The following is a 12,258-nucleotide window of genomic DNA, read 5'->3' on the forward strand; positions in this document are numbered from 1 at the left end:
AACAATTAAGACATTCATTTGTAGTAAAAAAAAATGGACATACGTTTTTGCAAAGAAATCCTAAACCCTTAATATAATGGTCATATGGTTCTAGATTTTGGTGATTTTTGCTAGACATGATTTTTGAAGTAAGATTAAAAAATAGACGATTTGGATCATTGAAATATATTACAAAATGAGTTTTACAAAAACATGTCAAAAATTATATAAAAAAATAGTATTACGAATCCATTCATTATATTTTTAATTTTTTTTGTTTCTGGTTGATGGACAGGAACTGGGAATATCTTTTTAAATCTGGTTGATAGGTATGAATTGGGCCACAAAACCCACCCCTTTTTTTCAAAGGAAATAAGCTAAATTAAAGAACAAAACCTCGAGGGCTACCAATACAAAAAGCATCGTACAACACCTACTTAGCAGGATAGGGAGAGGGACGAACCCACACCACTCAACTTGTGTGTCTCCTTGTGTTTGTTTTACCGATGTTAAAATAAAAAATAAACTTCACAATAGATGTGTTGAAAACTTGAAATGTCACATGAGGAATTTTAGGGGCACCAAACTTTATGGTGTAAAATTATATGTAATTCAGTATGTTAAGAGTATTTTTTTCTACACGTTTAATTAGATGCTTGATTTCTTCTTCTTCTTCTTGGTCAACTTTCCATCCCTTGTCCCGTGTTCGACTCTCTCTTCATCAAGGTTGACTTTCCATCAACTAAAATTGATTGTATATATCTCGATTAAATGAAAAGAAATTAAATACTAAGGGGACTCTCAAATTGGGACTCTTTATAAATTTTATTGTGCAAAAAACATGAGATGTCAGAGAGATCATAGAGAGTCCTACTTAATAAAGTCTCCTTAGCATTTTTCATAAATGAAAATAGGTTGAATAAGTGATTGCAAAAATCAATCAGTGAGGCTCAAAGGTTATTTCCTTGTATCTCAGTACGAAGAGAAAATAGGTTGATTAATGATTGGAAAAGTCAGTCAGTGAATCTCAAAGGCTATTTCCTTGCATCTCAGTACGACCAACTTTTACTTTTGCATGTAGGATCTGAGCTTAATCTTGACCGCATGAATCATTATGCTTGATGGTTGTAGTTAATTGAAGGGTTTTTTTTTTTTTTTACAAGCGATAATCCACTCTAAATTCATCTAAACTACGGGAAGAGAGATTCAAACTTTGATGCAAAGTGGTCTGCATTAGTCCTCGGATTTTGATTGAAGTTGTTTGTGTCTCCGTTCATGTAAGGTAGAGAGCTTAATCGATTCTTGTACAACTATTATTTACAGTAATTAACATTTAACTAGCTGATTTATTCATTCTGTAATGGTTCATGTTGCTATGTGGTCCATTATTATGCTTGATGGGTCTGATAAAATGAGTTTAATAATTGCTAGGTCGATAAGCTTCATAAACTTGGGACTTTGCAGAGCCAAACTTTGAAGCATTTGATCATTCATTTGAAAATTCAGGCTCAACCACTTTGATGGATAGAAATCGCGAAACAGTGCGGATTAGTGAGCTCGATGCTGCAGCAAATAAGATTCAGTAAGTCTATAGGAGTCACCGGATCAGACGTAACCTTTCGGATTCTGTGGATCTGGTTGAGGAACTATGGTTGGTTTGTACCATAAAAGTTGGAATTTTTTCCGTGGTGCACAATTAATTAATCGTTTGTTATTTTATTGTATTTGGGCAACAGTGGTAGGTGCAATGACTTAGGCGTTGCAGCTCCGGAACAAAGCTCAGAGTCCTTAAATATTGAGAAGCAGGAAACTGCTGTGTCACGGTGCCAGCGGGCTCGGACAAGGGCTGCCAAGGTACTTTGTTGATATGAACAAGATTTCTGAGATGTGCTTTACGGAGAATTCCAATTTAAGAGCAAAACTTTTGTTGTGTTTGTAGATAGGGAAGGGTTTGAGCAAGGATGACAGGGCTCAGAAACTAGCTCGGCAGCACTGGCTTGAAGCTGTGAGTCTGTGTGCTTCTAATTCAAATCTCTTTAGCTCATCTATTAAATTCGTCGGTTTGGTTCTTGTATTGTGCAAACCTGGTTAGAGTTACTTAAGAAACTGAAAATTAATGAACATGCCGTACTTCATTACTCCATTTTATTAACAGATTGATCCACGTCATCGGTATGGACGCAATTTGCACTGCTACTACGACCACTGGTTTGGGACCAGCAGCACCGAGCCTTTCTTCTACTGGTAAGTGTGCGTGTAGTGTGCTTGAGGAAAATCTTTTTCCATGATACGTTTTTAGTTACATTAGCTTATTCTTATATTAACTTTATTATTTCGTCACCCGAACTGAAGGTTGGATGTTGGTGATGGTAAAGACATAGATCTGAAGCAGTGCCCGAGGGATCTTCTACGACGGGAGTGCATCATATATCTTGGACCAGTAAGGACACTGGACGCATTACCTCAATGATCATGTTAAATTTCCTACACAAACATAATTGCAAGTTAAAGGAGGCCTGCCTTGGGTAAGAATCAGATTCATTTTCGATTGCAGAAAGAGCGGGAGGCGTTTGAAGTGATTGTGGAGGATGGGAAACTAGTGCACAAGCAAACTGGGATGCTTGTTAGCACAAGTGAAGGGTCAAAGTGGATTTTTGTTTTCAGCCCATCAAGAAGTTTATACGTGGGGAAGAAAAAGAAGGGTATTTTTAAGCACTCAAGTTTCCTATCCGGAGGGGCTGTAACAGCAGCTGGAAGACTAGTTGCCCACAACGGGGTTCTTGAGGTATGCATTATGCATTAGTTTACTCAAACACTGGTTTTAATTCCTTTTTCAGTTCATTTTTTTGAGCTATGTCTAGACATCATTTTGGTTATACAGGCTATATGGCCACACACTACTTACTATCGCCTGTCTGAAGATAGAAAAGAATTCCTTAGCTTCTTGAGGGACCACCAAGTAGACCTAACCAATGTCAAATCATCAGACCTCATTAGCTACGGGGATCAGCCGCACCAATTATACAACCGAACCATTATTGAATCACCAAAGCTCACACCAGACAGCCATGTAAGTTGTCTACCAGTCCCTTCGCCACGAACAAGCCCAAAGATCTGGCCTTTTTCGTGCATCAAGTTTATATTATACTTGATGTATTTCTATTCTCTTTTGTAGGTTATATCAGGAGAGTGGACCTTTTTAATCACCGGCCTCTGCCTAGAGATTTTGTCGATTTCTTTTGATCAAGCTGCCTCCCCAAGTAAGCCCCAATATGCACTATTTGGTATGATATTGGCTATTGCAGCTCTACTCATTTGCATCTGGGAGCTCGTTTACAAGGGTAAAAAGGAAGGAGTTGTATTGCGGAGGTGGGGAAGGTACTTGTGGTGGTTTTATTATCCGCATTCCACCCAGCTTTTTGGAACTCTTCCCGATTTTTATGGATTAATTGGTAGCACTGTGCAGTGTTTTTGCTCGACGATTCAATATGTTTGGTTCTCTCATCATGCTGACAATCCCATCAAAGTTTCCCTTTGGCCTGCAATATTTCTTGTATGCTTGGGTGCCAAAAGGTTAGCTGAGAATCAAAATGAGAGCAATGGACGCAGAGATTAGACAAGGACTAATTGTGATTGAGCGAGCAGATTAAAAAGGTTCGTGATGGTTGAACCTATGACTCTACGAGTAAACATGGGCATTCAAGTTTTAACGCCAATTCGTCTCAGTTATGTGATGGCTTGTATGTTGATTCTTATGCGTGCTACTTTTAGTTTGTAGTATAATTAGTTTTGCTTCAAATTTACGGCAAAATGATGATAGCGGTCTGTAATTATACAAGCTTATGTTGCAGCTTTTACCTTATACATAGATTTGACGTGATTAATCTTTGCTGATAATTTAATCTGCAAAACATTCCGGGATCTCGAGACTTTCTTTGATTGTAACATTTAGATTTTCTGGTTAAACCTTGTTGTTGTACTGTTAGGTACAGTAGCACACTGGAAGGACAAATTTATTCCACCGGAGTTATAACGGGCTTGTTTTTTGTCAATTCTGGACTGAGAGTGTGTGCGCGTGTGTATTCAATCAAATTTCTACTTGTCCAATCAAAGAATGCTGACCAAAACAATGACTCTTTTGCATCATTGGGATTGATGTTTTAGAAGGCAAAGGCGTAAATGAGGCGTTTCATGAATAGCCTCATCTAGACGAAAGCCTCGAGGCGTCAGGTGCCTCACAGGACTTAAGATTTTTAGTATATATTGTATATAATTACTTTTTCTTGTTGACCAATCACATTTTTAAGTAAAAAATAATATAAGGTTACAAGATGTTTTTATAAAGGGAAAATTTTTGAAATGTCATATGAACTTGTATACATTTTCAATTTGTCATATAAACTAAAATTTTAAGCAATTTGTCATATCAACTTTCCCAAATCATTAATTTGTCATCTCACCCTAACTCCGTTATGTTTTTCATCCAATATAAATCATGTGCAGGGTTATTTCAGTCATTTTAGCATTTTTTACAAGTTTTTTTTTGCTTTTCCTTAGTACAAACACTTAAATTTTGTTTTAGTGGGTATTCACAGGGATCAGTGTGAACAAAATCTCTGAGAACAAGTACAGCGTAGTAGCAGCCCCTTCTGTGGCTTTAGAAAACCTAGAGTTTTTTGTGGAATACAACTTAATAAAAGGGAAGTAAAGTGTTAGAATGACCCAAATACCCTAAACACAAGTCATGTGCGAGACACATGTCGCACTAGGGGTGGGTAAACGGGTCCTGGTGTGATACCCCATCCTTAATTTAACTTTTTTGTAGTATTAAATGGTGTGATTTTACCAAAATGCCCTTGTGGCAAGAATGTTAACTTTTGTTGACCACTTCGTCAAAATGCGCTTGACTAATTTTCTTAGTTTATTCTTATCGTACTCATCAACACGAACGCATGGGCGCGAACAGATTTGAATTTGGAGTTATAACGAAGATTTTATGTTACAAAACGTCGAACGTTTTTCGAATATTTCGTGTTTCGTCTTTAGTGACCTTAATTTGTGAGCCAGTGGGACCCACTTTGGATCTTTGTCCCCTTTTCCTTCCCCCTACCCATTAGTCCCCCTTCCCTCTATTATTTCTGAAAATATCTCCCCCTCTCCCTCTAAGCTCTCTTTCATTTCTCTTCTCTCTCTCTCTCTCTCTCTCTCTCTCTCTCTCTAACCTTCTCTCTCCGGGAAGGCAACACACAAACAACAACAACACTCCCACCACCGTCCAAACCAAGAGCACCACGAGCTTCGTCTCATCCTCACTAGCCCAGAGCACCCAAACTCACCTCGAACTTCCTTCCGGATCGTCGGGATTCAAATTCAAGTCGGGCCGCAACCTTTCAGGCCATTTTTCGGGCAAACCATGGAGAGTTAGCCATCGATAAAGGTACCATTCTCTTCATCTCATTGAGAAGTATGATTTTCGTTTTTGAATCACTCAATTTCGTTGAGTATTGACAAAGATATGAACGTTTAAAGTTTACCCAGAAATCCGACGAGTTCCCCAGTTTTTCTGCTGATCAGTCACCTTTCAAGCCATTTTTCGGCCATCTCTAACAACCATTGGGCTTCCAAATAGGTACAATCTTATTCTACACTTTACTAGCTTCGTTTTGATATATTATGGGTTGAATTTGGTTAAGAAACGAAGAAGTTACGAAACTTTGAAAATTGCCCAAATTTTCGGCCAAAAACCTCATTTCCGGCGACCGGGTTGACCTAACCCGTTGATCGTGACCTGACCCGTTGATCATGACCCAACCCGCTGACCGCTGACCCAACCCATTGACCAGTCAACGTTAACTTTTTCAGGTTTCGCCGAGGACTTCTTCTAGACTAATTACGACGTCCTGATTCCAAATCCGCGCTCCGTTTTCCCAAATTCAATCATTTTAGTAGAGTTTATTAATTGGTCCCTTTATGTGCTTAGGTGCGTTTGTTAGTGGCATTTCCGTCCTACCTAGTTCAAACAGCTCTTCGGCAACAGAGTATCTGTGAGTGGACCATTTCCAAAATGCTTGTTTTAACTACTAGAAATGCATACATGAAAAACATGATTTTATGACTACATTTTATGAAAGTTTATGAGTTATCGGATTTACACTTTATGAAATATCATGCTTTATCAAATTTACGCTTATTAAGATATTTATGAATATGATTTATGATATGATGTTTGAGCTATTGAGCTCCGATGAGATATATTTTGGAATGATTATGTTCACAATTTTATGTGCTTACTTAGTGGATATTCATACATATGTGCCTTCGGACGGAAGATATTTATATATGCCTTCGGGCAGCGATGTAGGGCCTCCGGGCGAATGATATTTATATATGCCTTCGTGCGGGCGATGTAGGGCCTACGGGCGGAAGATTTATATATGCCTTCAGGTGGGCAATGTAGGGCATTCAAGGCAATTGTGATACCACTACTAAGCACACTTCATATGATATATGTTTTATGAAAGGTTTTATGGTATGCTAGGGTTTTCGGAAAAACCTATTACTACTTATGCGATATGAGTTTTCTAAACTAAGGGTTAGTATGTTGAAGAATAACTGTTTTAGCATTACATATGTATAAACTTGGTCCACTCATGTTTTGTTTTGCTCCCCCTCAAGACCTAAGAACAAGGCATACAACCCAAGCTACGAGGCATTCACATATCAGTGAATTTGTGTCATCCTCTTTGCGTAGGACATCTCTTGTAATAACACTTTCTAATATTCCTTCCGCTTGTACTTCGAATTAGTAGTATGCTCTGAACAGGTCATGCATTATCACTTTTAAATTGTTGGCAGTTGAATATTCTCCTTTGGTCCAGTGATTTGTACCTTATTACTATTATTTTTTGTTAAGGTTTGTATTTGGATATTATATCGCGTGGTTACGTGCGAAAATTATGTGCATGTTTTACATGTTCTCAGCATATGTATTCATTAAATAGCTTGCATCATCCTTGGGTGTCGGCCAGCACGTGGCCATCTCGTTGTCATTCGGACACAGGGATCGAGGCATGTCACCTGGACTTGCGGGTCGGGGCGGGTTTATGCAGTTCGAGTTGGGTACGGGACGAGTCCAAAAAATCAAAACATAAAATGGGCCGAGGCAGGGCGGGTCCATATAATTACCGGGGCAAGGCGGGTAATAGATTTTGAGGAAACGGGCCCCCGGCCCGGACCGTTTCCTAAGTCCTCACTTGTTTCTTCTAAATCCATCTTGAACAATGCACAACTCTTGCACATCGAAAAGTGTAGCTGAACTTGTAAAGTTATAATATTAATATTATATGAAATCACCAAGACATATGCTTGGTGTATAAAAAGCGACATCTGCTATTTTTCGTTGGAAAGTGAGAGAGTTAATGTCTTTTCACATCTGCTAGCTTGAGTTGGGAAGAGAGAAAGTTAATCTCTCCAAAAGAACCATTGGTTGAAGAAAAGTGGTTAATAACTTGATAATATCTTCAACCGTGTGGTTGAAGAAGAGACTGGGTCATTGGCACCTCTGGCAGAGAGGCTCCGGAAGTGGCGAGCCACCAGATATTGGAGTTGTGGACCTTGGTATTGCAGTTCCAACACGATATCACTTGGTCTGATTTGCAGAAGATCCTAGTGGAAAGTCGGCAAAGCTCGCAGATCTTCATCTCTCTCTTGATTGCAAAGGATGGAGAGTTGGCCTTCAGACGTTGTGGAAGACGACCTCAACGAGGGTCATCTTATGGCTCCCACATGTGCTTGACAAAAAAAAAATGTACTTGGACCCGTGGAACAGGCTCGAATCGGCCTGTTTGAAATAGGCCGGGTTAGGTTTGATTCCGAATTTAGAAATCTCTGAACTCGACTCGGCCCACCTGTTTCATTTTGAACTAGTTCCAGTTTGATTCCTTCAAATTTGGGCTCGGCCCAACCCGTGCCCATCCCTATGTCGTGCGTGATTTGTATTGGATAGAAAACTTAACAGAGTTAAGGTAAGATAACAAATTAATGATTTTAGAAAGTTGGTATGACAAATTGCTTAAAATTTTAGTTTATATGACAAATTGAAAATTGTGTACAAGTTCATATGACATTTCAAAATTTTCCCTTTTATAAAAAAGAAATGTTATTAACATCTAAAAAATCTCACTCTGCACTCCTATTACAAAGATGTTTTATTTTTAGTCTCTTGAAATTTATAAAATAATATTTTGAGGAAAATCTAATAAAAAAGAATATGATGGGAGAATATATTGGAGAATAAGCTGAATACTTGGGAAATATGTTGGACAACTAGTGAATAATTGTGTCAGTTTAGAAAGGAAAAAAAACGAAAAATCCACCAAAAAAATAATAAAGAAAACGAAAAATCAGCAAAAGAAAACACTCCAAAAGACGCAGTCTTCTTCAAGACTTCATCATCTTTTCAAAGTGCTCTGCAACTAAAACTTCCAGATTTTAACTGAAAAAATTCCAGATTCTGACAACTTTTAAACAAACAAAAAAAGCCTAATCAAACGTCTTAGGCACGCCTCAGTCGCCTTGGCGTGCCTCGACCACGTCTAGGCAAGTTTTCACCTACTCCCACTAGGCAAAGGCAGTTAACCTCGTCTCGCCTTTGAAGTCACACAGGCACACCTCAAGGCGGGTTTTTAAAACACTGATTGGGGTTGTAGATTATATATTCTATAAAAAGGGACTTAAATTATCATGGAAAGTTTGGATGTTGACCTTGCAGTCTCACAACCAATTTCTCAAAGGGTTTAGATTATATATTCTGATTATCAAAAGTTGTTTCGTCATGTCGCGTTTGGCAGAATTAAAGTGTTCTTGGATTCTTTCCACGTGCTGCCCAAAGTCAATCAGTCAAGCTCAAGACGAGTGAACCAAGTTATAAACGCGTAAACAATATAATTATCAATCATGCAATCGACATAATTTGACTGGTAAATCTTGTCCAATTTCTTCGATATTTCTCTTCAACTTCCTTGAAGCCAGTGGTCAATGGAGCGGGGATTCTGAAGGTATTTTGGGTTATTGATTTGCATGTAAGATTGATCTTAACCTTGATCGTAACATTAATTACCATTTAGTTACCTTATCTCAATCTCTAATTCTCTTGTAGCTATGTGGTCCATTATGCTTGATGGGTTGTAGTTGATTCAAGTGTTTCTGTGATGCCTTATTTTGACAAGGGAATATTTTAAATTGCTCTAATCTTAAGGGCAGGAGGATTCGAACCTGAATGCAAGGAGACGGGGATTTAGTCTACTGATCAATTGTCCTAATTCACGTCTACGTGTTGCCTTGATACCTAGCAAGCATGAACTGAAATGTGTGGTGCTGGACTGATAAGAGCAGGTTCAATCATTATTGAGTCACAGGCCAAAATGCTTCAATGATTGCAAAAGTTATGGATTGAGATACTGAAGACACAACCTTTTTGATTGAATGGGCATCACAGAAACAGTTATGGCGAATTCCACGAGCTTTGAAAGAAAAGAAGGAAGAGACCATTCAGAAACTAATAGCAGCTCCAATGGCTCTGATAAAGTTTACATAGAAAGGTCAACAAACTTCAAAAATTGGGTATCCACAGAACCGAAAATTGAAGCATCTGATTCAATATTTGAGAGTCCTGATTTAACCTCTTCGATCGGTAGAAATGGTGAAGTAGTGCAGATAAACAAGCCTACAATTTTGTTTCTTGAGCGCAATGCGGCGGCTACTAAGATTCAGAAAGTTTACAGGACGTACAGGACTAGACGTACCAATGCTGCGGCAACTAGGATTCAGAAGGTTTATAAGAGTTACAGGACTAGACGAAACTTTGCAGATTGCGCTGTTGTAGTTGAGGAACTATGGTTTGTAACTTTGTACCTTAAAATACTATGTTAGATTTTTGTTACACTTTTGTTCTTTGCTGTTTGATTGATCTTTATGTTTTTATGATTATTCAATGGTTGTACTTGTAGGTTGAAGGCCTTGGACCTCGGAGCACGGAAACGAAGCTCAGAGGCCTTGGACATTGAGAAACACGAAACTATTGAGTCACTGCGGGCACGAACTAGGGCAAGGGCTTCTAGCCAGGTACTTGGGTGATAAGATTCAGAGTACTGAGAAGCATTTTACATATGCAAAACTTCAAATTTACATTAAACTTTTGTGTGTAGGCTGACAAACTAGAGCTGCAGCACTGGCTTGAATCCGTGAGTCTATTTTCCTCCAATTCAATTCCGTTTAGTTCTCTGATTCGCACTTTCGTTGTTTTTATCCAAGAATCATTTTACTAGAAATGCAGACTACAAAATCGAAAGCTGTAATACAATGCAAACAAAGAAATATACATAAGCAGTTCATGCATTTTAAGTTGTTACTCGATAGACATTCGTTGGACGATTCCCATATTGCAAACTGGATGATGTTACTTTGGAAAACTGAAATCAATGAACTTACCATGCTTCATCGCTTGATCTTTTCCCAGATTGATCCACGCCATCGGTACGGGCACAATTTAGAGTTCTACTACGGTGTCTGGTGTGATTGCGACAGCAAGCAACCTTTCTTCTACTGGTAAGTATGGCCGAGAAAAATCTTCTTCCAGGATACTGTTATTTCTCGAACATTAGCGCTCACTTTGTTGCCCTCCCTGGAACTGAAGGTTGGATATTGGTGATGGTAAAAACATAAATCTCAGTAAGTGTCCGAGGACCGATCTACAACGCCAGTGCATCAGCAATCTTGGACAACGTCAGCACAGCAGATATCTTGTACCAGTAAGGCCTTTTTCTAGTGCATTGAGTTTATGTTTTTGTGTATATTTCTTGTTAGATATCTTTAGAATTTAATACTAATTTGTTTTGCAGACTATTTCAGCAGAGTGGACATTTCTAGTCATTGGCCTCTGCCTAGAGATTTTGTCGATTGCTTTTGATCAGGCTGCCTCCCCAAGTAAGCCTCGATATGCACTATTTGGTATGACATTGGCTATTGCAGTTCTACTCATTTGCATATGGGAGCTCATTTACAAGGGTAAAAAGGAAGGAGTTGTGTTGCGGCGGTGGGGAAAGTTGTGGTGGTTTTATTATCCACGTTCCGCCCAGACTTTTGGAACTCTTCCGGACTTTTATGGATTAATTGGTAGCACTTCGCAGTGTATTTGCTCGGCGGTTCAATATGTTTGTTTCTCTCATCATGCTGACAATCCCATCAAAGTATCCCTTTGGCCTGCCATCTTTCTTGTATGCTTGGGTGCAAAAAAATTAGTCGAGAAACGAAATGAGACCCATGGACACAAAGATTAGATGACAAAGTCAAGTAGATTAAGCAAGGACGACGTTGATCAAATCAGAAGTATATATATCAAATTCATCACTTGTGTAACATGTTGTGTTATTGAGCAAATAAGGATAGGTAACCTCAAGAATATCCAGACAGAAACAAGAATTAATAAGAAATTTGTATTTCTGTATCATTCTTTAACCTCCAAATGCACATGGCTTCTTTGTTTTAGTGAAGGCTTTTGACTATCCACAGTGAAATACTTGCCCCATTGGCCGTTCTACAGCCTCTTGTTGATGGAGATATTCATAAATCATCGGTTTGAGGAAGAAAGATACGTTGATCTTCAGAGCAAGAGCTGATGCTCTGAGAGAGAGAGAGAGAGAAAGAGAGAGAGAGAGAGAGAGAGAGTTGAGATAGATGCTGAGTCTGATACTGTTGTAGACATGGAGCTGAGGGCCATGCAATCAGAGAAGCTGGTCGAGGCAAGTGTTGAGACACAGACATTACTGGTGGATAATTTACAGGAAAGCATTCCAAGTCTTGAAAGGCATTCCTCCTCACTGGTTGAAGAAGAATTTTCCCCGTATTCGGAAAGGGATGTAGTAAATTTTTACATTATATACTCGAGATGCTAATTGTAACTCCCAACGAAAGACAATTTCAAATAATTCACTAGCTTCTTGCAGGATCACCAAGAAGACCTAACCAATGTCAAGGTAAGTAACTCAAGTTTACATTCAATCCCGTTACACATATCCAATGTTAGCATTCGTCAAAAATTAAACTAAAATCGACAGTTCAACGGAATAAAGTTGTAGCTCAACTGGTGAAAGAGAGTTAAATCCTACCTCCGAACTCTTATAAGTGGACAAGCAGGATTGGCCCACGTATTGAGAGTGTGAGGGACTACCCATCAAGGCTACAATCGCGACCCTAGAACAAGCTCCAGGAAAGTATTGCACC

General features: G+C 38.8%; 2 protein-coding genes across 7 annotated transcripts; both read left to right on the top strand.

Annotated features, from left to right (window-relative positions):
- The first annotated feature begins 814 nt into the window (after positions 1–814).
- On the top strand, positions 815–3,859 carry LOC103952299 (IQ domain-containing protein IQM1). The gene is made up of 9 exons (XM_009363871.3): positions 815–1,261; positions 1,411–1,561; positions 1,716–1,833; positions 1,919–1,984; positions 2,135–2,223; positions 2,332–2,419; positions 2,534–2,764; positions 2,861–3,049; positions 3,155–3,859. The coding sequence occupies exons 2-9, from the start codon at positions 1,500–1,502 to the stop codon at positions 3,593–3,595; spliced, it is 1,284 nt and encodes a 427-aa protein (XP_009362146.2). The 5' UTR covers positions 815–1,261; positions 1,411–1,499; the 3' UTR covers positions 3,596–3,859.
- Positions 3,860–7,335: 3,476 nt separating this feature from the next.
- Positions 7,336–11,523, top strand: LOC103952255 (IQ domain-containing protein IQM4). Of its 6 annotated transcripts, none has more exons than XM_048579514.1 (7): positions 7,336–9,059; positions 9,207–9,875; positions 9,987–10,101; positions 10,185–10,220; positions 10,496–10,584; positions 10,673–10,787; positions 10,878–11,523. In XM_048579514.1, the coding sequence occupies exons 2-7, from the start codon at positions 9,463–9,465 to the stop codon at positions 11,313–11,315; spliced, it is 1,206 nt and encodes a 401-aa protein (XP_048435471.1). In that variant the 5' UTR covers positions 7,336–9,059; positions 9,207–9,462; the 3' UTR covers positions 11,316–11,523. The 6 variants fall into 6 exon arrangements, with proteins under 6 accessions (XP_048435471.1, XP_018504218.2, XP_009362086.2 ...); XM_018648702.2 differs by having other exon boundaries at positions 9,236–9,875; XM_009363811.3 differs by having other exon boundaries at positions 7,336–9,035; positions 9,137–9,875.
- The last annotated feature ends 735 nt before the right edge of the window (positions 11,524–12,258 follow it).

This window comes from the organism of the source record quoted next, unplaced genomic scaffold (genome assembly GCF_019419815.1).
Source record: "Pyrus x bretschneideri cultivar Hongxiangsu unplaced genomic scaffold, Pyrus_bretschneideri_v1 Contig1, whole genome shotgun sequence".
In the NCBI taxonomy this organism is placed as follows: domain Eukaryota; kingdom Viridiplantae; phylum Streptophyta; class Magnoliopsida; order Rosales; family Rosaceae; genus Pyrus; species Pyrus x bretschneideri.

Bases quoted from the DNA above. Each gene is read 5' to 3' on its own strand.
- LOC103952299 (XM_009363871.3), top strand. From the start codon at position 1,500: ATGGATAGAAATCGCGAAACAGTGCGGATTAGTGAGCTCGATGCTGCA. The intron at 1,985-2,134 runs GTGAGTCTGTGT...TTTTATTAACAG, and splicing joins GGCAGCACTGGCTTGAAGCT to ATTGATCCACGTCATCGGTA. The intron at 3,050-3,154 runs GTAAGTTGTCTA...TCTCTTTTGTAG, and splicing joins AGCTCACACCAGACAGCCAT to GTTATATCAGGAGAGTGGAC.
- LOC103952255 (XM_048579514.1), top strand. From the start codon at position 9,463: ATGGGCATCACAGAAACAGTTATGGCGAATTCCACGAGCTTTGAAAGA. The intron at 9,876-9,986 runs GTTTGTAACTTT...TTGTACTTGTAG, and splicing joins GTTGTAGTTGAGGAACTATG to GTTGAAGGCCTTGGACCTCG. The intron at 10,585-10,672 runs GTAAGTATGGCC...CTGGAACTGAAG, and splicing joins AAGCAACCTTTCTTCTACTG to GTTGGATATTGGTGATGGTA.